Source organism: Eretmochelys imbricata, chromosome 26 (genome assembly GCF_965152235.1).
Source record: "Eretmochelys imbricata isolate rEreImb1 chromosome 26, rEreImb1.hap1, whole genome shotgun sequence".
Lineage (NCBI taxonomy): Eukaryota > Metazoa > Chordata > Testudines > Cheloniidae > Eretmochelys > Eretmochelys imbricata.
This window is the reverse complement of record NC_135597.1, coordinates 12,021,333-12,042,166: the sequence shown is the minus strand read 5'-3', so window position 1 is coordinate 12,042,166 and position 20,834 is coordinate 12,021,333. Positions and strand designations below refer to the sequence as shown.

General features: G+C 48.3%; 1 protein-coding gene across 1 annotated transcript in view; it reads right to left on the bottom strand.

The window, feature by feature from the left end:
* Nucleotides 1-15,698, bottom strand: part of LOC144257618 (hexokinase-2) — a 57,645-nt gene extending 41,947 nt beyond the window's left edge. The window contains exons 1-2 of the mRNA XM_077805630.1: nucleotides 15,636-15,698; nucleotides 1,782-1,944 (exon numbers count right to left, since the gene is read on the bottom strand). Of these exons, the coding sequence (XP_077661756.1) occupies nucleotides 1,782-1,944; nucleotides 15,636-15,698 (226 nt within the window). The remainder of the gene's footprint in view (nucleotides 1-1,781; nucleotides 1,945-15,635) is intronic.
* Nucleotides 15,699-20,834: the final 5,136 nt, after the last annotated feature.

Below are 20,834 nucleotides of genomic sequence, written 5' to 3'. Positions count from 1 at the left end.
CGGGCTCTGAAGCCCGGGGACAAGGGTGAACTTCACAGCCCAAGCCACGATGTCTGCCCTGCTGTTCTGAGCACTGTGGCGCCAGTCCCGTGAGCCTGAGTCTGTAGACCCGGGCTCTGAGACTCACTGCTGCAGACACACCCTATGATGGCTCGGGGTCAGTGACACCAATGTCAGAGGAGCTGTTCTCACAAGACTGCAACCCAAAGAAGGGGACGCTTCGGGGCTCAGCTGGTCTTGCCAGACGCCTGCGACATGGCTCAGAAAGGTGGATGAGTTACAGCAATGGAACAAGCCCTTCCATATACACTAGGACATTACAGCACCATAGCTACCCTGCTGTAGTGTAGACAGGACCACAGACAGAAGCAGCCAGGGGAAAAAAAACCCAAAGCAACAGCAGAGCAGCTGGAGACGAGAGGAGAAATGCAGACGGGTACCTTCTTCTACGGCTCAGTTCCTCCTCCCTTTCCCTCTCCTGGATGCTGGCCACCGGGTCCCAGGTTGGTCGTTTCGATACAAAGTCTTTATAGCGATGCCAGCGAGGTCACCACGCTCTTTGGGCCAAAGAACCACTCCAGGACACACGCAAATACAGGTCCAGTGAAGTGGAATTTGCCCCAGAGTCTTCCAGATCCTCTACATACCCCTAGCTCACCCAGCTGATCTCCTATCTCAGCAGTCGTTGACCCATTCCCCACCCCTTTCCCTGCACTACTGATGCTGGTTCAGCTCCCCCAGGGCAGCAACGTTGGGAGAACCAGTGTCACAAAGACACCAGCTGCTGCCAGCATTTCAGCCGTCATGTCTCCTGTCCTGCGCAAGGTCAGTCTCATCAACTGGGTTACTTAACACCTCAGCCTCTTGGCTACCTTAGGGCTCCCCAATGGTCAGCTCTGCTGGAGGGAGGTCAGCAACTGTGGGAAACCACTGCCAAATTTCCTTCTCATGTCTCCATCAGGGGCCAGGGGTTATTCCATGTCACCCTCTGCATGTAATTGACTCCCTGACTTTAAACCAGAAATCCTTCTTTTCTCCCTAACCTAAGCCTCTCAGCGCTCTTTAAAGAAACAAACAAATCCTACACCCGGTTTCCTGACAGTCATTTATCTAGAAACTTTCCTAACAAATACCCCAGCTGATTTATTTATTGCTGGTCCTGAACGCTTTAGACAGATGTTACATCAGCAAATCAGTTTTAAAGGTAATCTGGTGATTGCACAGAGATCACAACGATTGGAGGGACATTAATAAGCTGCCTTGGCTAGGGGACCTGGGAGAACAAAGCTGTCAGCCATGGGAGGAGTTTGTTGCATCTATCTAGGTTATTATACCAGCATCATTGTAATATCTGAGCACTTTCTGGGCACTCCTATGCTAGGATAGTGGCTGGCAGGAAGTGTTCAGTTAAAAGGCTCGACTGTGAGTGTGTATTATGGGGAGCTAAGGTTTCCCATTGTCACTCAGAGGTCAGTTGGCCTGCTGGCACTCCCAGCCCCTTGTGTTCTACCTGAGACTGTTTCTGTCCTGCAAGAAGGGGCATTCTCGGCTTGCGACCCCAGTGTGAATTAGGCGCAAGTCTCTTCAAGTCAAGAGAATTACACCACCAGGGCAAGTCGGAGAACTGGACCCTTCATTCCCCAATTCAAACACAACAGGAGGACAAAACAATCAGGAAGAGGGTGTAGAGAGGAACAAATAAGGAACAGAAGAGCTCATTCCTCCACCAGCACCCCCACCCACGTTGTACGCAGAACAAGCAATTCCTTGCAGCACTTTACCTGTTCCATCCGGGGTGGATCTCACAAACGAGGGCAACATTTTCACCGATGCTGTGGGGTTGGTGTCTTCTCTGAGACCCTTCTCCATCTCCTTTCGGAAGCGCTCAGACACCTCCTGGAGCGTTTCATCGGAGAGCCGCATGTGATAGAGGTATTTGTCAATCTGAAAGGTGTAGGAAAGCCAGTGGGTCAGCATGGGGGTCAGGCATTGTGGATGGACCCATGAGAATATTACCCAACCACAGGTCCTCGCTGGGGACTGAACCAGAGACCCTCAGCACCAATGCGCACCGGCCTTTCTCAATGGAGCAAAAGGAGTAACTCTTTTGGCAACAGTAGACTATCATCTTCTCTATGGACCAGCCGCTAGCATGGTACATTTCCATACAGACATAGCACGGCGTTTGAAAAGGACCAAATCAAGCTAACGCCTCAGCTCAAATCACAACACTCATCAGCTGAATTGAGTCACTACAGATAATACTTTGTGCTTCCCACATGCGTTCCTTCTCAGTGTCAAAGCGCTTCTCACATTAAGGAAGTAAGCCTCACAACCCCCAGGCAGGTCAGAATTATCCCCATTGTACAGAGGGGGAAACTGAGGCATGCAACTGCCTGGTCTGCTCTTCAGAGTTGCCAAGCACCCATCACTCTCATCAAACATTAATTGGAGCTTCTGGTGCTCAGCATCTCTGACAAATCAGGCTATATGTTACTCGTCTGTGGCCTCGTAGAAAAATTGAGGCAGAAGTAGGAACAGAATTCAAGATCCTCAAAGGCCATTGAATGCCTTAGTTACCAAGACTCTCCTCCTTAAGGCCTTTGAAACTAGCCAGCCTGTCGGTCTCTGGGAATACCAGTTTTATATCAACAGGGCAGGGTAAGCTGCTGGCCTCTCCCCCCAGCATGGAAGGACAAACACCATGGCAAAGTTAGGATCAGACTTTCCACTCTGGGCTTCCTTTATTATTCAAACACAATAAAACCGTCAGAGTTCCACACCTAAACTGAGTCTTTTCCCTGATCCTAGACGGAGACAGCCAGCCCCCGATTGAAAACATCCCTGCAGTTTAATTACTTGGTTTAAACAAATTAAAAAGGCACGTTCAAGTGTCAGTGAAGTCAGAGGAAAGCTCTACCCGCTCTGTTCACATAAGGCAAAGAGCGCGCTTCACCAGAAATTAAGTGGGAGGCTTTTAAAAGTGCTGTATTGAAAGAGACAGTTGGCATTTCCTAGGCCAGCAACATCCAGCTGGCTGAGAAGTGACCTCATTCATGGACGTGGCCATATGACCACTAGGGTGAGCAAAATAAGTATCATTTTAAGGGCTGCTTTCCCCCCTCCCCCTTTTTCATTCCTTGTGTGTTTTCGGCCACACCGCCTCCTAGTTGCTCATGCATTTGGGGCCAGATCCTCAGCTGGGCTAAGTCAGCTTAGTTCCATTCAAGTCAATGGCTCTACACCAATTTACACCCCCTTGGGATCTGTCCCTTGAATCGCAAAACATATCTTTGCTATCCAGCCAGGATATTCTTACTCCCTAAGGAAAACTTCTGGTGTGCTGAATAAAGTCACAAAAAGAGGCCAGCAGAGGACAAGCTGACAGGCAGATGTGAACATGCAAAGAGTGACATCTGAAAGGGCTTCTCAGAGCAAGCTAGACAGGATTCCTTTATGGGACCTTTAAATACCATACAGCGGGGAAATACTTATCTCCGCTTTCCCAGCTATGTGCTTTCACTCACAGGAAATCAGTTCCCACACAGCCCACATACCAATGCTGAGGTAACAGCCTTCAGTTATGTGCCCCTCCTCCCACTCGGAGTGGAAAAAAACATGAGAGGAAAAGCACATGCCCAAATCCTCATTTTTGCAAGAGTTCAGGATCTAGGACTCTGGGCCTGTCCCATCTCCAGACTGCTCAGGTGTTTGGACATGCTGGAAAGTCGAAACAAGAGCATAGCCAGGGCAAGTGGGAATGTGCTTGCTTTTTAAAATCAGATTAGCCAGGCTGTTTGTAACATTGCAGCCTTCAAAGCCTTCAGGAGCGGTTAGTAGTTGATGAATTGGACACAGGGCAAGGGGCACAATATTATTTCTCAGCTGTGAGCTTAATGCTGGAGGAATGAAGTCATTGTAAGTATCCTGCACCGCGGGTCCTTGCTGTTCTTCAGTTGTGCCCTTTTATAGTCTCCTTGGGAGAAGCCAGCCGTGCAGTTAACCAAGAACGAACTCAGCCATCTAGCAGGAAGATTTCACATGGGGTTTTCATCATGCTAACTAGGCCTGCACCCCAACACCCTCAACTCTTGAAGATCCATTATCATCACACCCTGGGCCTCTCTTTAGTGAGAGGTACAGGCAGTTTTGAGGAGCCCAGTCAGGCCGTCCTCACCAGAGACACACACCCTCCTTCCCAAGCCAAAGTATTTATTTTTCCTCCCTTTCCCCACTTCACTTCTGATCCTTCTCTCCCGCTGCCCCATGGTGCTGCTGGTGGAAAATCTTTCCTTCCCCACATGGTAGCCAAGTGCTTTCCAATCACTTGCCAGCTGAGATCTACAATATTTGCTCTTCCACCTCCACCTATGGCAAGGTACAGCGAGCAGAGAGCATGCAATACTCTTGCTCAACAGCAGATGCCCCGGTGCCCGGTTTGTGACTACATGGTGATGCACCTTGGCTGATCCCCACAAACCTCTCTCACTATAAGTCTGGTGCTTGCCAAGATCCTGATGTACTTACGATTCCACGGTATTAAAAATAATCAGCAATGTCAAGAAGCGGGGTGACCTTCCGCTAATTCCACAAAGCTCTTTAAAACCTGGATCCATCATCTCCTACACACTTAGACTGAGGTTACTAGCCATTAGTCTACCTTCTAGCTAACACAGGCAAGGCTGTAAGTCATGCTATCCCAAAGCCAGTCTGGGGAATAGCATTAAATGAATTTAAAAATACATATAATGTCAGCAACTACATGAGCTAGGTTAGAGAAATGGCCAAGTTTGGTTTCAAACTGAGGTCCCATTGAGCAAATAGTCCCCGCAGCTGAGGTATTAAGGCCCTGATTCAGCAAAATACTTAAGCATGTGCTTTACCCTAGTGATTTCAGGGACTACGCCGGGTGGGACATCACCAGTCTGAAACCAAGACTGACCATTCTCATGGAGCTCAGAGTTATAAACAAGTGTTTTATTGAATCAGGGCCAAAGTGATGACTCTGGACTCCAAGTAAGTTATAACGAAGCAGCATTTGTGGCTATTCGGACGGCATATGGGATGCTGAAATGCAAAACTATTTGGAAATTGACTGTGTTATTTAGGAATGACCAGGAATGAAACTATTTGGCAATTAAACATATAACCCCACAATGCTATGTTGTTCCAATTAGCCATCTGTATTTAATGTAAGTAAATTTACATCTAATTATACAGGTACGATCTGGCAAGATGGGAGAATTAGTTTGTGACTGTGACAGATGAATGCCTTTGGGGAGGAACATCCTCGTTGGTTGTTCTACCTTTTTAAGATCATTGTCAATCTCAAATCAATAAGTTACTCGAGTGCAATCTGGAAAAGGAAATTTCTTTGGGATGGAAAAAAGTTTCACAAGTTAATGGTGTTTCCCTGAGGAAATCGAAACCAGGTAGGTGGCAGAAAGTTGTAGTACTGAGTTTAAGATGGCATGTGTTATACACATTCATAGCACACACAGCAGAGAAAAACATTACACTTGGGCAGAAGTTTAGTTCAAACCTCAGGAATTGTTAAGATTCCAGCAGAATGAGACACGAACAATCTGGAATGAGCTACGGAAAGACACCTAAAAGAATCATTTCCTGTTCCTTATTCTCCTATTAGCTATTGTCCAGACACTGTAAAAGCAAACCCTGAATCACAATTAGAGATATAAACTAAAGCAGGTGTAATGAGTAGGGGGCAATTTAAAATAGCTACCAGCTATTCAAAAATACCTCCAAGCGTATTCTGTATAAAGCAGAAAATCAAAGTCTAAAAACTAAGTCCTTGAAAAACTGACTATGGGGTAGTCTGCTTCTTGTCCTAAACTGTTGAACAGCTGCCGTGTTTCACCCCAGAGGTGGCTGCATTTCACCCGTGGGTGACAGGATCCCTACATAGCCCTTACTTCACAGGTGTGTTAAGAGGCTTATGTAGTTCATATTAGAGAAGTGTTTTTGAGATGCTCAGCTGACAGAAATTGTAGGAGACCTAAGCAATGATTATGAATAACTGCAATCCCTATTTGTGGAATTCAACCGAAGAAGGGAAGAAACTGCAATTACACATCTTTTACCATCCCGCATGATCTCTGTTGGCAGCGTAGCTTTGGGAGGAATAAAGTGGAGATGGCCCTGAAACCACAACACCAGAGCGAAAGCAGCCCCAAACTTTAAATTCAGATCCACATCCAAATTCTGCAGCTCAGGCCCATCTCTGTGTGCACACAGCTGCATTCCTGTAACGTGGGGACTGGTTACAGAAACCCTGTGCAAAGTCCAGTGTTATTGCCAATATGTTATGACTGAAGCCTCCATCAAATTATAGAGAAAAGGGAAATGAATATTTTAAATATATACTTATTTCACCTTTAGATAATGGTTGGACTTTTTGAGGGTAGGAAGTGAGGAATGATTAATACAACACAAGGGAGCTCATGGCTGAAGAACAAGTCTCAGCTAATTCTGGGTGGCCACTTGAGAAGAATTTGTGCAGTAGCAAAGGACAGGACAGATGTACCTTCCTCAATGGACAAGTTGTGAGGTTTCTCCTTTTCCTGCAAACTCGTCTCCCTCCTCTTGAGCACATGAGGCTAGCAAGGGGCTTGATTCTGTATTTATGTCCATTTTGTTTTCTGGCTGGATAAGATGTAAACCTCCAGGGCTGTCGATTTAGCACTTGGTTCATTTTCTGTCTTGTTATGTAGCATGGCCTACTGGATAGAGCACTGGGCTAGGGCTCAGAATACCTGGGTTCTATTCCCAGCTCTGCTACCAGCTGGGTGACCTTGGGCAAGTCACTTCCCCTCCCCGAACCTCAGTTTCCTCATCTGTAAAATGGGCATAATGATATTGCCCTCCTTTGTAAAGCGTGTTGAGATCTACTGATGAAGAGCGTTAGGTATAGTTATTACTTTATTAATACACACTTATATTATCTTAGCACCTAATAGCTCCAATCAGATCAGGTGCTGTACAAACACGTAATAAAAGACATTCCCTGGCTTTAAGAGCTCACAATATAAAGTGTACACCTTAAGCACTTGATGCTACAAATATTTAAGCGTGTAAGGAGTTTTGTTCAAATTCAGTGCAATGTTTTCATGCGGAAAGAGTTAAACCCCATGCTCGAGTGCTTGCAAGATTGGTACCATCAATGCAGCCACTTGTAGAAGTAAAATCACTCAGGAGTAAAAGCACACAAATGCTTGAAGAATCAGCAACTTCCATGGAGTTAGTAACAGTACTAGGAGCAAAAGGAATGAAGAATCAACCTAATGGTTAAAGATTAAGGGTGACATTGTATGGATTAAAGCAGTACTCCAGTTATGTGGATCTTTTGTCTTGATTCTGTTTCCCCAATCGAGTGGCAACACTTATCTGACTACATCTGAATGTTTTGTAAATCATAGCATGATAGTAGCTTCCTGTTAAGTACAAACACTTCCTGCATAACAAAGATAATGCAGCATGGGAAGTACTACAGAGCTGTTTATTTTAATGCAAAAGAACCTGGGCACATGCTTGTCTTAAATTATTTTTGCATGCTGGCCCTCTGAAGGAGAGCAATGCCATTTGCCTTTTTCTATGAATCATCACTTCATTTTTTGGCTGATTTGTTCAGCTCCACAGACATGGCAAGAATTAAATTCAGAATAAATGTGTCCGGCTCTACAGTGTTTTCTCTCTCTAGTTCTTAGATCTGCTTGTGCATTTTAGAAGCACTGAGAGAATTAAATGTTAAAAAACATTAAAGGCCTTTTTTTTTGTGGTGGTGGTGGACTGAAAGTTCGGTGTGTGTTAGAAAGAGCTTGTGTTTAAGTTGCAAAGTTTGGATCCGGATTTAACAGCCCCATGGTGATCAGATCAAATCTTGGATTTTGGTTTGACCTGCTCCACTGACAAGCCATTTACAATAGCCAGCCACAAATCAGGATGTGAAATACCCTTGAAGTTCAGAGGGTTAGTTTAGGCCTGATCTCTGCATAGAAGTTCTGCTTGGTATCAGGAACCTCTTCCCAAGTCCCACAGGATGGTGGCCCCAGTAGGTTTTCATTTTTACTCCCTATCCCAGCTACGGATTAGTAGAAATGTAATTAAAAAATGAAAGTTTCTCAAATTCTGAAGCACAAAATAATACTTTGAGGTCCTCTGATGAAAGACACTGTACAAACATTAAGCAATTCTCAAAACATCCCTAAGAGGCTGGCAGATGGATCACCTGACCTGCCACTAAAATGCAGTCACTTCGGTGGGGAATGCAGCAAGTGTTTAACAGCACAGAGTGACACTGCCCCCAGTTTAGGACAGGAAGCAAATAATCACCCATCTAGCACTTTGTATCATCAGTGGATTTCAAAGTGCTTTGCAAAATTGGTGTTTTTATCCCCATTTTACAGAGGGGGAAACTGAGGCACAATGAGGCGAAAGCGACTTGCCCTAGGTCACATTCTGAAGCCGCAGGAGTGCAGGGAACAGAAACCATTTCCCAGTTCGGGCCTACTGCCACAGCTAAGACCATCTGCAAACATACTGGTAAATTTAGGTCGGCAAATGTGATCACACGGGTGAGCATCAAGGGGTGGCCTAACACAACCCACACACACAGAGCTTAAAATCTTAGGGACAGAAGGAAGAAATTCTGCCACCTATTAAATTACAAGTCACGATATGCTGCGTGACTGTGTTTTGGGTAAGGATTGCTAGTATTGACACTGATCCAGGAATTGCTCAGCATTTTGCAGGAAGATGCTGCCAGCCCTCACCCCCAACTGACTGCCCTGGAAGAACTCGGCACTTTGCAAAAATAAACCCCATTGTGACTTTACGAGAGCAGCAAAGCCTGACACTCCTCCCGGATCCTATTGCAGCACACTACAGCCTGAGTCAGACAATTTCCTGTACAGCCAGTTTCCTCCCCACCCCCCTCCCTCAGGAGTCTCATTTTACAGGACAAAGCATGCGAACGGGACGCCTCGAGGGGTGGGGAGTAAGGAACCGATTACTAAGAGAAGTCATGCTACTGTGCATCATCAAGGACCGACATAGTCAGTCTTGCCCTCACCGAGTATTTTACGAGAAACCAGCTGCTGTTCGCAGCAGCCTAAGTGCAGCCCCCAGGAAAACCCCCACCCCAGCGCAGGGAGCATTTGACGCTTGTGGCTCAAAGCATAGAAACCAGAAGCTACTGTGTATTCCAGCCAAGCTTCCATTCAGCTGCTATCAGCTACTGCTGTTGCCACAGGACAAGAGAGGCCAGACAGAGATGAACTGTGATAAAACAGCCTCTGGGTTTTGTTACCTCATTTCTCCCCTCCCACATACACTTTATATTGCCAACTCTTAAAGCCAGGGAATGTCTTTTATTACGTGTTTGTACAGCACCTAGCCCTGATCTGATTGGAGCTATTAGGTGCTAAGATAATATAAGTGTGTATTAATAAAGTAATAACTATACCTAACGCTCTTCATCAGTAGATCTCAACGCGCTTTACAAAGGAGGGCAATATCATTATGCCCATTTTACAGATGAGGAAACTGAGGTTCGGGGAGGGGAAGTGACTTGCCCAAGGTCACCCAGCTGGTAGCAGAGCTGGGAATAGAACCCAGGTATTCTGAGCCCTAGCCCAGTGCTCTATCCAGTAGGCCATGCTACATAACAAGACAGAAAATGAACAAAGTGCTAAATCGACAGCCCTGGAGGTTTACATCTTATCCAGCCAGAAAACAAAATGGACAGCAGAAGGACCCCACCAAAGTCCCTCTACCTTGACACGATACTATTGTCCAGCTGGCTCATTGTGCCCCCAGGCCACTCCACCGGAGTGTGGTGGTGGGACTTTATCCAGTCCCCCAATGGCAGGTATCCACAATGCAGAAACCACCATAATGGGACACTGAGCAGAGAGGCCCTTAGAAGAGCTGCCTGCAGGGCAAAAGTGAAGGGTATTGGCTGGGTATTTTGAGAAAGCTTGTCTGCCACAGACATTGCTGGACTCGTTCAGTGGCTGGAAGTTGCCAGTGTCCAGGGAACCATCCACCCACCATCCTTCCCCAGCATAACGACAGTCACAGTTTAAAAGAAAGACAATGACACTGAGATTTAAGAATGACTCCAAGTGACAAGGGGAAGAAGACACTTAAATCCTTCCTCTAAGCAAGCGAAAGAAAGAGCCAGTCACGTCAGAAAATGGTCAGATGGACTGGTATCCAAAGGAGAGTGGAAGTTTTACAACTCTGCAGAAGATGGAAGGTTGATGACTTCCACATAGCCGACTTGACTTGAAGAGACAGACAGAGACACTGTACTGAAAGGGCGGCCTCATTATGAAATTAAATAACTTAAACTTAGCTATTATCCCTAATTAGTACCTTTAGCTAGAAGGAAAAGAAAAACATACCAGCCCAATTTTTCAGCTCTGAATCACAAGTGTCCACATGCAGTTAGTACTTTTCCTAGCATTATTTCTGCCACAAATGACAGCAGTTAAAACATAATGGTTCAATCAACATTAATGTATGAGACATGCAGCACCGACCCAGTGAACGTGCCACATTCAAATATTAATAGTCTTAGTGTTTTTAAAGCACCTTTCATCTGTGGATTTCAAAGTGCTCTGCAAACATTCATTAAGTTTACACAGTCCCTTTGAGGTTTGACAAGTGTTACTTCGACCCAGTCTACAACTGGGCAAACTGAAGGTGAAGTGACGTATGATTAGGACCCTACCAAATTCACAGTCCATTCTGACAATTTCATGGGATTTAAAAAAAATTGTAAATTTCATGATTTCAGCTATTTAGATTTCACAGCGATGTAACTGTTGGAATCCTGACCCAAAAAGGAGTTGTGGGGGGGTTGCAGTACTTCTGCTCTTCCTTCTGCATTACTGCTGCCAGCAGTCCTGCTTTCAGAGCTGGGCAGCTGGAGAGCGGCGGCTGCTGGCCAGGAGCCCAGCTCTGAAGGCAACAACTCACCAACAGCAGCGCAGAAGTAAGCGTGGCAATCCCGTACCCCGCCACCCTTACTTCTGCCCTGCTGCCTGCGGAGCTGGGTGGCCGGAGAGTGGCGGCTGCTGGCTGAGGGCCCAGCTCTGCAGGCAGCAGGACAGAAGTCAGGATGGCATGGTATTGCCACCCTTACTTCTGCTCTGCTGCAGGAGGGACGCTGTGTTTAGAGCCGGGCGCCTGGCCAACACCTACTGCTTTCTGACCACCCAGCTCTGAAGGCAGCACAGAAGTAAGGGTGGCAACACCGCAACCCCCGCAAAAAAATAACCTTGCAACTCCCCTGCAGCTCCTTTTTGGATCAGGACCCCCAATTTGAGAAACACTGGTCTCCCCCATGAAATCTGTATAGTATAGGGTAAAAGCACGAGACCAGATTTCACGGTCCGTGATGCGTTTTTTATGCCCGTGAATTTGGTAGGGCCCTACTTATGCTACGTCCTGACAACTCAGTAAGTGGGGAACAGAACCCAGGAGTGCAAGCTCAGGGACTCAAGCTCTAATCAAGAGACAACATGACCTCTTGAACAGGATTGTGATCAGGAACGGTTTCCATCAGCCATGGTTGGAGCAACAGGATCAATAACCTGCTCAGATTTTTTTTGATTTTTTTTTTTAATATGTAAATACTCTGTTCTTCCCCGGTCAGTTCCATGAAGATGCAAGTTAATGAAGTGTCATTTCACTAATTCAGTCGGCCAAGGTTATTGGTGGTTCTCCAACTGTGGTTTGCAGAGGGTGGGCTGCCTACCTGGATCTCCTTGTTTCCAACTGCTAAGGTGCATTAGAAACAACAAAGAGATACATTCACTACTTTCCAAATATTACTTTCCCGTGCGTGCAACTGCAAATGGGAGACGTGATGCAGTCCACACTGAAACAGCTGGAGCACCTATGCGTTATTATTGTTTGATTTTATGGTGTCCAGAGGCCCCCAAGTAACAATGGCAGGCCCATGGCAGCCACATCGCAAGAGACAGCCAAACACAATCCACTGTCTTGACAAAGAAACAGCACACTCGGCGTTCAAAGTAGCATGGCCATTAGCTAAAGATTTTGTTTTTTTAAAATAAGAGGGCTTACAGAAGCTTATTTAATACACAATTCTGAAAGAAATCCGAAGTCTGGAAGCAGTTATTCGGGGAAAGTATCTGTAAACCTATTTCATCATACATAAACGCAGCCAGTGTAGCTGAACCTTCTGTCGAGTGAAAAGAACTTGTGGCACCTTAGAGACTAACAGGGCCAATTATTGCTTGCAACTTTTTCCCACATCCGAACAATAACCTTTGTTTGCTCTCCCTAGCAAGAGTAGTTACTGAAACAGAGGGACAGACCATGCTTTGCACACCACGTTCCTGGTTTGGAACCAAGTGAAATTCCTTAAGAAAGAACTTTATGCTAAGTTACTGATAAGGGCATAGCAAACTGAGAACAGCAAGAAAACCCAGAGCTAACGCACCAACACTATTTGCCTACCTCCTGTGTCTTGTTACATTACATATATCATAGGAGCTGATTCCACTGTTACACAAGCCCCGTTATATCTAAACGCAATGGAACAAGACGGAAGCCTAAACTATATTTCTTTATATATCAACTTGATTTTTGCTAGGTATTTTTACTTCCAATTTAATGCAACCACCAGCAGGAACATCACAGACATGGTAGCATTTCTTAGTTTTACATCTGGTCTCCCTGGCGAGCGGGTTCTTATCTGTGTCACTGTTGCTACAAAGGGAACATATAGTACTAAAACGAGGAAGTGATTTTTTTTTCCCCCGCTAAAAAGGAAGCATTAATTGGAATTTCGAAATCCTGATCAGCAGCTTCAGACGAGCTAGAGCATCTGTGTACATGTGTGTACAGCAGCGTATGACCATAGCACTTAGAATTGAGCTTTACTGGGTGTCCATATATGTAACAAAAAGCTGGTCCGTCTCTAAGATCTAATTTAAGGACATTCACCAGACTAGCTGGAGAATTCAGAATCCATTTTCAGATAAAGTTTCACCATCAGAGTGACCCCCCCCCGCCAAAATAAAAAGTGGGGGGGGAGGATTCACCTAACTGTTCATTTTCAGAGACCAACAGCTGGTTCTGTTCAAAGCAGGACAAATACATTTAGGTTACTCAAATAAGCTAAACCAACACTAGTACATTTCAGTATGTCCACATTCTGAATACATAATTACTTGTGAAAATTGTAACTATACAATAATAGAGTGAGATCACACAATTTGTTGATTTGCGTCTTCAATCCAAGGACTGAGACCGTGGTTTGCTCAAGTTATGCATATGTTTTTTGTATTAATTTTTCTTTTTTTTAAAAAAAAGCACTGTTGATATATTTGCCATTCACTTTCCAGACAAAGCGGGAGGCAGAGTTAATTTTTTTGTTTTCTAACTGGTATCGAAAAACACATTCGTGATGTAACACAGGTTTGGTGGGGACTAAAATTGGGTTCAAAGTTCCCAGTCACAACATAATTCACTGCCTCCCCCTCTCAACTTCATCAAAAAGCCATTTATTTGGTTTGCAAATCCTGAGTGACCTAGACTATCTCCTCAAACCTGCTCTGTTACCAAACCGGACATTCGGCGTATATCCACACTGTGTCACCATCCTGCTAATGCTGATGCTCAGTGTGTCCCCAGTTAAACTCCCCTACCCCACAGAGACGAGGGGGAAAGGGAAAGCATTGAACTGCAGGGTTTTGACACATGGCATCACTGAAGAACCCTCTTCGGGCTTGCAGGGAGGAACCCTCCAGGGAAGGTTTTCACATAAATCTAAGCATCCCACTCCGACACGTCCTAAAATAACCCTCACTCTTATAGACAGAGAGCCTAACCCTAAAGCAAAACTTTAAATCGCAAGGTCCCCATCCCCCCGCCCACCATGGAGCAGGCCAAGGGGAGAGAACAATACTGGAACCCAAAGAAGGATTTATATTTCACCACTGGCGCCCTAGGGGGGTGAGGGGGGGCGCTCTAACCATGTGGCTCAAGCTAGGCCTGGGGATCAGGAAATCTGGGTTCACCTGAGCTCTGCCTTGGCCTTCCTGTGGGACCTTGGGTAAGTTACAACCTGTCCCTCACCTCCCCTAGCCCCCAGCTATAAATTGGGGGACAATACTTACAACCTTCTGTGACTGGGGGTAAAAGCCCTGGCTGGAACAAGCTACAGGAAGGTTATTGTCTATAATGGGCCAAAGCAAAATCTCAAATCCACGGAGCGAGGAACTTTGGGATGCTTTAAAAGAAACAGTTCTGTTGGCTGGCGGGAAAGTGCCCCCTGATTTCCCAGCCGCCCCACCTACTCCAGGGCTGGGAGGGAGGAGATTTAGCAGGCACTGAAAGGGTCTGGCGGACAGGGACATACATGGGTCCTGTAAAACCCAACAGCAGGAGTGGGATCTGCATTCCCAAACTGCCAGGAAATTAATCCCAGGGGCGCCCCCATCCATCCTGCTGGGCCAGGCTTTGGCAGCAAGACAAGGGGAGCCCGAACAAACTTCCCTCCCCACAGACACTTTGCAGCAGCTTCCTTTCCAAGCGCATCCCTGTGTTGGAACTAAACCCCTGGGGAGGGGAAAACACCTTCAGAATCGGCCCCTTCCAGGATCAGGTCACATCCTTCCACCCACCCTTAGCCCCAAACCAGAGGCACTTCTCCCCACAGCCCATGGGGGGGTGGGGTGGAGACATGAAGTCAAGGCAAGACCCCCTGGGGCCGGGGACCCCCCTATTCTCACGATAAAAGCAAGGCAGTGGGAAGACCGGCCCCCCTGCAGCTGCGGCCCAGGGGGTTAGGGCACCCCCCTCCTCACCCTCCCCCCCGCTTGCCGCATTTGCAGAGCGAGACACAGGACGTGAGGTATGCTTGGAGTTTCCCACGATGGGACCTCCTAGGAGGGACCCTGAGCTGCCCCGTCCACCCGCCGCCCGGGCTCCCAGCTCCCCGGTACTGGGAAGCGGGGGGAGAAGCCCACTTCACACTCCCACTATTCGCGCCCCCCCCCCCCAGAAAAATAAATCGAGAGGGACGCACAGCCGAACACGGGTCAGCAATTCAACCTGACCCGGGGGGGGGGGGGTTAGCGCTGCAGCTCCCCCACAAGGGGATCGGGGGGGGAGCGGGGAGCGCTGCAGCTCCCCCACAAGGGGATCGGGGGGGGGGACAGAAACACCCCCCCCCACCCGGAGCCAGGTATCGCCCGCTCCAGTCCCCGGACCGGTGAGTTCTCTCCGACGGGACAGGCACATGCCCCACGTTTCGCTCACCCCCGGCTCGGTATCGATACCCACCGCAGAGCGAGCCGGCTCGGGAACCGCCTCCCCGCCCAGTCCGTCTGTCCGTCCGTCCGTCCGGGGATGGTGGGGGGGGGTATCGATTATAGCCTGCAAAGCCCGCCTCGATCCCTCCTCCAGCCGCGGGTCCCGCTCCGAGCCTCACCCACCCCCTTACACACCCACCCCCCCCTTACACACTCACCCCCTTACACACCCACCCCCCTTACACACTCACCCCCTTACACACACACACACTTATTTACACACACACACACGGGGTATCGATGGGGGGGGGGGGCTGCGCCCACCTTCTGCCCTTGGTCATGGCTGAGCTCGGTGAAGAAGTAGGCGAGCAGGTGGGACGCGATCATCTTCCGCGGCGGGCGGGAGCCGACGCCGGTCTCGATGAGCCCGGCCCCGGCGGCGCAGGAGCGAGCGGGCAGCAGCCGGCACGTTGGTCACTTTCCGCTGCAACAATGTGGCTCATTCAAGAGATTCCCCCGGCCCGGGAGTGACGCGCCCCCGCCGCCCGGCTCCCATTGGCCAGGGCGGGAGGGTGTGTGCTCCGCGGGGGGCGGGGCGCGCGCCTCTGTCTGTCTGTCTGGGCGAGCGGGGGGCCTGTCCGCCCAGCGTGGGTCTGGGCACGGGTCTGTCTGTCTGCACTGAATGTGGATATGCACACGGGTCTGTCTGCAGGGCCCCTCTATGCATGGGTCTGTCCGCCCAGCATGGGTCTGGGCACGGGTCTGTCTGTCTGCACTGAATGTGGATATGCACACGGGTCTGTCTGCACGGCCCCTCTATGCATGGGTCTGTCCGCCCAGCATGGGTCTGAGCACGGGTCTGTCTGTCTGCACTGAATGTGGATATGCACACGGGTCTGTCTGCAGGGCCCCTCTATGCATGGGTCTGTCCGCCCAGCATGGGTCTGAGCACGGGTCTGTCTGTCTGCACTGAATGTGGATATGCACACGGGTCTGTCTGCACGGCCCCTCTATGCATGGGTCTGTCCGCCCAGCATGGGTCTGAGCACGGGTCTGTCTGTCTGCACTGAATGTGGATATGCACACGGGTCTGTCTGCACGGCCCCTCTAAGCATGGGTCTCTCTGCCCAGCATGGGTCTGGGCACGGGTCTGTCTGTCTGCACTGAATGTGGATATGCACACGGGTCTGTCTGCACGGCCCCTCTATGCATGGGTCTGTCCGCCCAACATGGGTCTGAGCACGGGTCTGTCTGTCTGCACTGAATGTGGATATGCGCATGGGTCTGTCTGCACGGCCCCTCTATGCATGGGTCTGTCCGCCCAGCATGGGTCTGGGCACGGGTCTGTCTGTCTGCACTGAATGTGGATATGCACATGGGTCTGTCTGCACGGCCCCTCTATGCATGGGTCTGTCCGCCCAGCGTGGGTCTGAGCACGGGTCTGTCTGTCTGCACTGAATGTGGATATGCACACGGGTCTGTCTGCACGGCCCCTCTATGCATGGGTCTCTCCGCCCAGCATGGGTCTGAGCACGGGTCTGTCCGTCTGCACTGAATGTGGATATGCACACGGGTCTGTCTGCACGGCCCCTCTATACATGGGTCTGGGCGCGGGTCTGTCTGTTTGTCTGCACTGAATGTGGATATGCACACGGGTCTGTCTGCACGGCCCCTCTATGCATGGGTCAGTCCGCCCAGCATGGGTCTGAGCACGGGTCTGTCTGTCTGCACTGAATGTGGATATGCACATGGGTCTGTCTGCACGGCCCCTCTATGCATGGGTCTGTCCGCCCAGCATGGGTCTGGGCACGGGTCTGTCTGTCTGCACTGAATGTGGATATGCATATGGGTCTGTCTGCACGGCCCCTCTATGCCCGGGTCTGTCTGTCTGCACGGAATGTGGATATGCATGAGTCTGTCTGAGCCCAAGGATGTGTGTCTTCTTGTTGGCCCTGTGCATGGGTCTGTCTGTCTGAGCACAGGTCAGTGTGTCTGCACGCACTGCATGTGGCTATGCCTGCGTCTGTCGGAGCATGGGTGCCTCTCTGCACTACATGTTAGAGAGGCAACTTGGGGGCGGTAATATCTTGTATTATACCAGCGTGTCTGAGCACAGACAGGGCTGTATCTAGGTGTGGGTCAGTCCATCTGAGCACAGAACTATGCGTCTGTCCGTGGTGAGTGGGTCTATGCATGATTGGCTTGAACAAAGAAACCTTACAAACAACTACGTATATACAAGAAACCCAGGGATTGCCACACCTACCTTCACAGATCCAGCAATCACCCCAAACACACCAAGAAATGTGTTCTCTACAGCCAGGCTCTCAGATACCATAGAATATGCTCTGAGAAGAAAGTCCAGGATCGATACATGAACACACTAAAAACTGCCTTCACCAAAGAAGGACACCCCACCAGAGAAGTAGATCATGTCGTGAAATAGGCCACCAGACGACCTGCTTCAATATAGAAATAAAACCCCTTCCAGCCCCTAGTTGTCACCTGCCAACTGACACCAAAGCCCATATTAGATATCATCAAACAATTACAGCCCACACTCGACGGAGACCACATCCTGAAAGAAATCTTTCCTGAACCCCCTCTTCTGGCCTTCAAACAAACCTCTAGCCTCTCCAAGCTCATCATCATAAGCAAGCTCCCCATAGACCAGAACACACCAACTTAAAAGTGGCACCGGACCATGTCAGAACAACAGATGCAAAACCTGTAGACACATCTCCATTGTTACAATCATCAACATCCCCCCACAACACCCCTTTCAAGATCCATGGGTCCTACACATGCCTATCACAACATGTGGTGTACCTCATACAGTGCACTCAATGCCCCAATAACAACTATTTGGGTAAAACCAGACAGTCGCTACACTCTTGAATAAAACTCACACAGAGAAATGATAAAATACAAAAACACCCTATCACCTGTGGGTGAACAATGTTCACAAAACAATCACTCTATCTCTGACCTCTCCGTCCCCATCCTCAAAGGAAACCTGCACAACACCTCCAAAAGATGAGCCTGGAAGCTTACATTTATAACTTTGCTTAAAGAAAAGGAGGACTTGTGGCACCTTAGAGACTAACCAATTTATTTGAGCATGAGCTTTCGTGAGCTACAGCTCACTTCATCGGATGCAACATGTAACTTTGCTTGACACTAAAAATCATGGATTGAATAGAGACACTGGATTTAGGGCTTATTGCAACAATCTCAAACCCCTCCAATTGCCCCACACCACCAGCTTTCCCCCTGCCCTCCCTATGACTGAGAGGTGTTAATGGTCCACTTCATTTTGAAGGGTCCCTTGAAAAATGTGCTAACTACTTATGCTAAACAATCCGCTCCACCTCTTATTTAGTTGTTGGTTTCAGAGTAACAGCCGTGTTAGTCTGTATTCGCAAAAAGAAAAGGAGTCCTTGTGGCACCTTAGAGACTAACCAATTTATTTGAGCATGAGCTTTCGTGAGCTACAGCTCACTTCATCAGATGCATACCGTGGAAACTGCAGCAGACTTTATATATACACAGAGAATATGAAACAATACCTCCTCCCACCCCACTGTCCTGCTGGTAATAGCTTATCTAAAGTGAGCAACAGGTTAGGCCATTTCCAGCACAAATCCAGGTTTTCTCACCCTCCACCCCCCCACACAAATTCACTCTCCTGCTCACCAGCAGGGGGTGGAGGGTGAGAAAACCTGGATTTGTGCTGGAAATGGCCTAACCTGTTGCTCACTTTAGATAAGCTATTACCAGCAGGACAGTGGGGTGGGAGGAGGTATTGTTTCATATTCTCTGTGTATATATAAAGTCTGCTGCAGTTTCCACGGTATGCATCTGATGAAGTGAGCTGTAGCTCACGAAAGCTCATGCTCAAATAAATTGGTTAGTCTCTAAGGTGCCACAAGGACTCCTTTTCTTTTTGCTATTTAGTTGTGACACTCTGGGCTTGTCTTCATGTACAGCGCTGCCCCAGCACCACCGTGGTACTTTAGTGAAGACGCTCCTATGACCCTGGGAGAGCTTCTCCCGTCCGCACAGTTAATCCCTCTCCCCGAGAGATGGTAGTTATGTCTGCACCAGGGGTTAGGTCGGTGTAACTACATCACTCAGGGGGTTGGGTTCACACCCCTGAGCGACGTAATTGTACTGATGTAGCTACGTAGTGTAGACCTGGCCTCTGACTACGTTTCCCAAGAATATTTTGTATGTGTGTGATGTGCATGTTTTGTATCTGTGTGAGATTTCTATGTCTACATTTGTGTGTGTAGTGCGTGTGTGTGTGTGTGTGGAGGGGAGTTGTGCATGACATATATTTCCCAGACCAGAAGAGGTCTGTGGAAGCTCGAAAACTTGTCTCTCTTACCAACCGCAGTTGGTCCAATAAAAGATATTACCCCTCACCCACCTTGTCTTTCTAATATCCTGGGACCGACACAGCTACAACAACACTGCATACGCATGGGTCTGTCTATCTGAGCACAGCGCTGTGTGTCAGTCCGCATTGCATGTGTCTATACATGGGTCTGCTGTCTGAGCATAGGGCCGTGTGTCTAGGCTGCAGAGTCTGTTGGAGCGCTGGGCTGTTTGTGCTGCGTGGGTCTAGTTTGTATGGCTGCCTGTGCACGGGTCATCTGCCTGTGGATCAATCACTGCACGGACCTCTCAGCCAACGGGTCTGTACATAGGAATGTGTGTGTGTCAGTTATTGAGTGAGTCTGTTTTTCAGAGCTGGCTTTAGGGTTTTGGAAGCCCCCAGCAAGGTTATTCAAGGGGACGGGAGGGAGGAAGCTGCTCCCTTCCCCAGAGCAGGAGGATCATCCTGTTACAACACAAGATAGACAACAGCAGAGCCCATACTCGTCTCACAGTAAAACTGAGAGTGACTCACAGAATTGCTAACAGGGCATGAGCACTCACACACACAAACACATGGACACACAGGCATGTCACGTGCAACACAGGATAGCAGGGGGCTGCGAGTTCTCCTGGGAACACGTCTTACGCGCCTCTCTCTCCTGCTAATTCGACAGGAGTCAGCCTCCGCTGCCTGTATCATTTCTACCATCAGACGGGTCTTAGCAGCCTCTTTTCTTCATGCCTGGAGATTTGTGTATGTGTGTGTTTGTGTGTGCAGTGCTTATTTAACCATTATGGATGCTCTGACCTCTTCTGTGGAAGCCGTCCTTTCAAACAGTTTTAAGAAATTCCAACAGTCAGCAGATGTGTCGTAGAGTGATTACTTTGGGAGGATATAGAGTCAAGTTCCATTTCAAACCCTTCTACCAGTGAAATTCAGGATTTCAAAGAAAGCATGGAGCTTGTCCAATGCAGCCAACAAAGCCTGCTTTCCTCAGCCAAACTCCATCCTTTTTGGTTTTTTTGTGGGTAAACCAGGCCTTGGCTGACCTTATTTCATCATGCAAAAGTTAGAGCTAGGCGTGTGCCTCTTAAAGCTGGGGAGAGTTACGTCAAGAGATGATTCCATATAATCTTTTC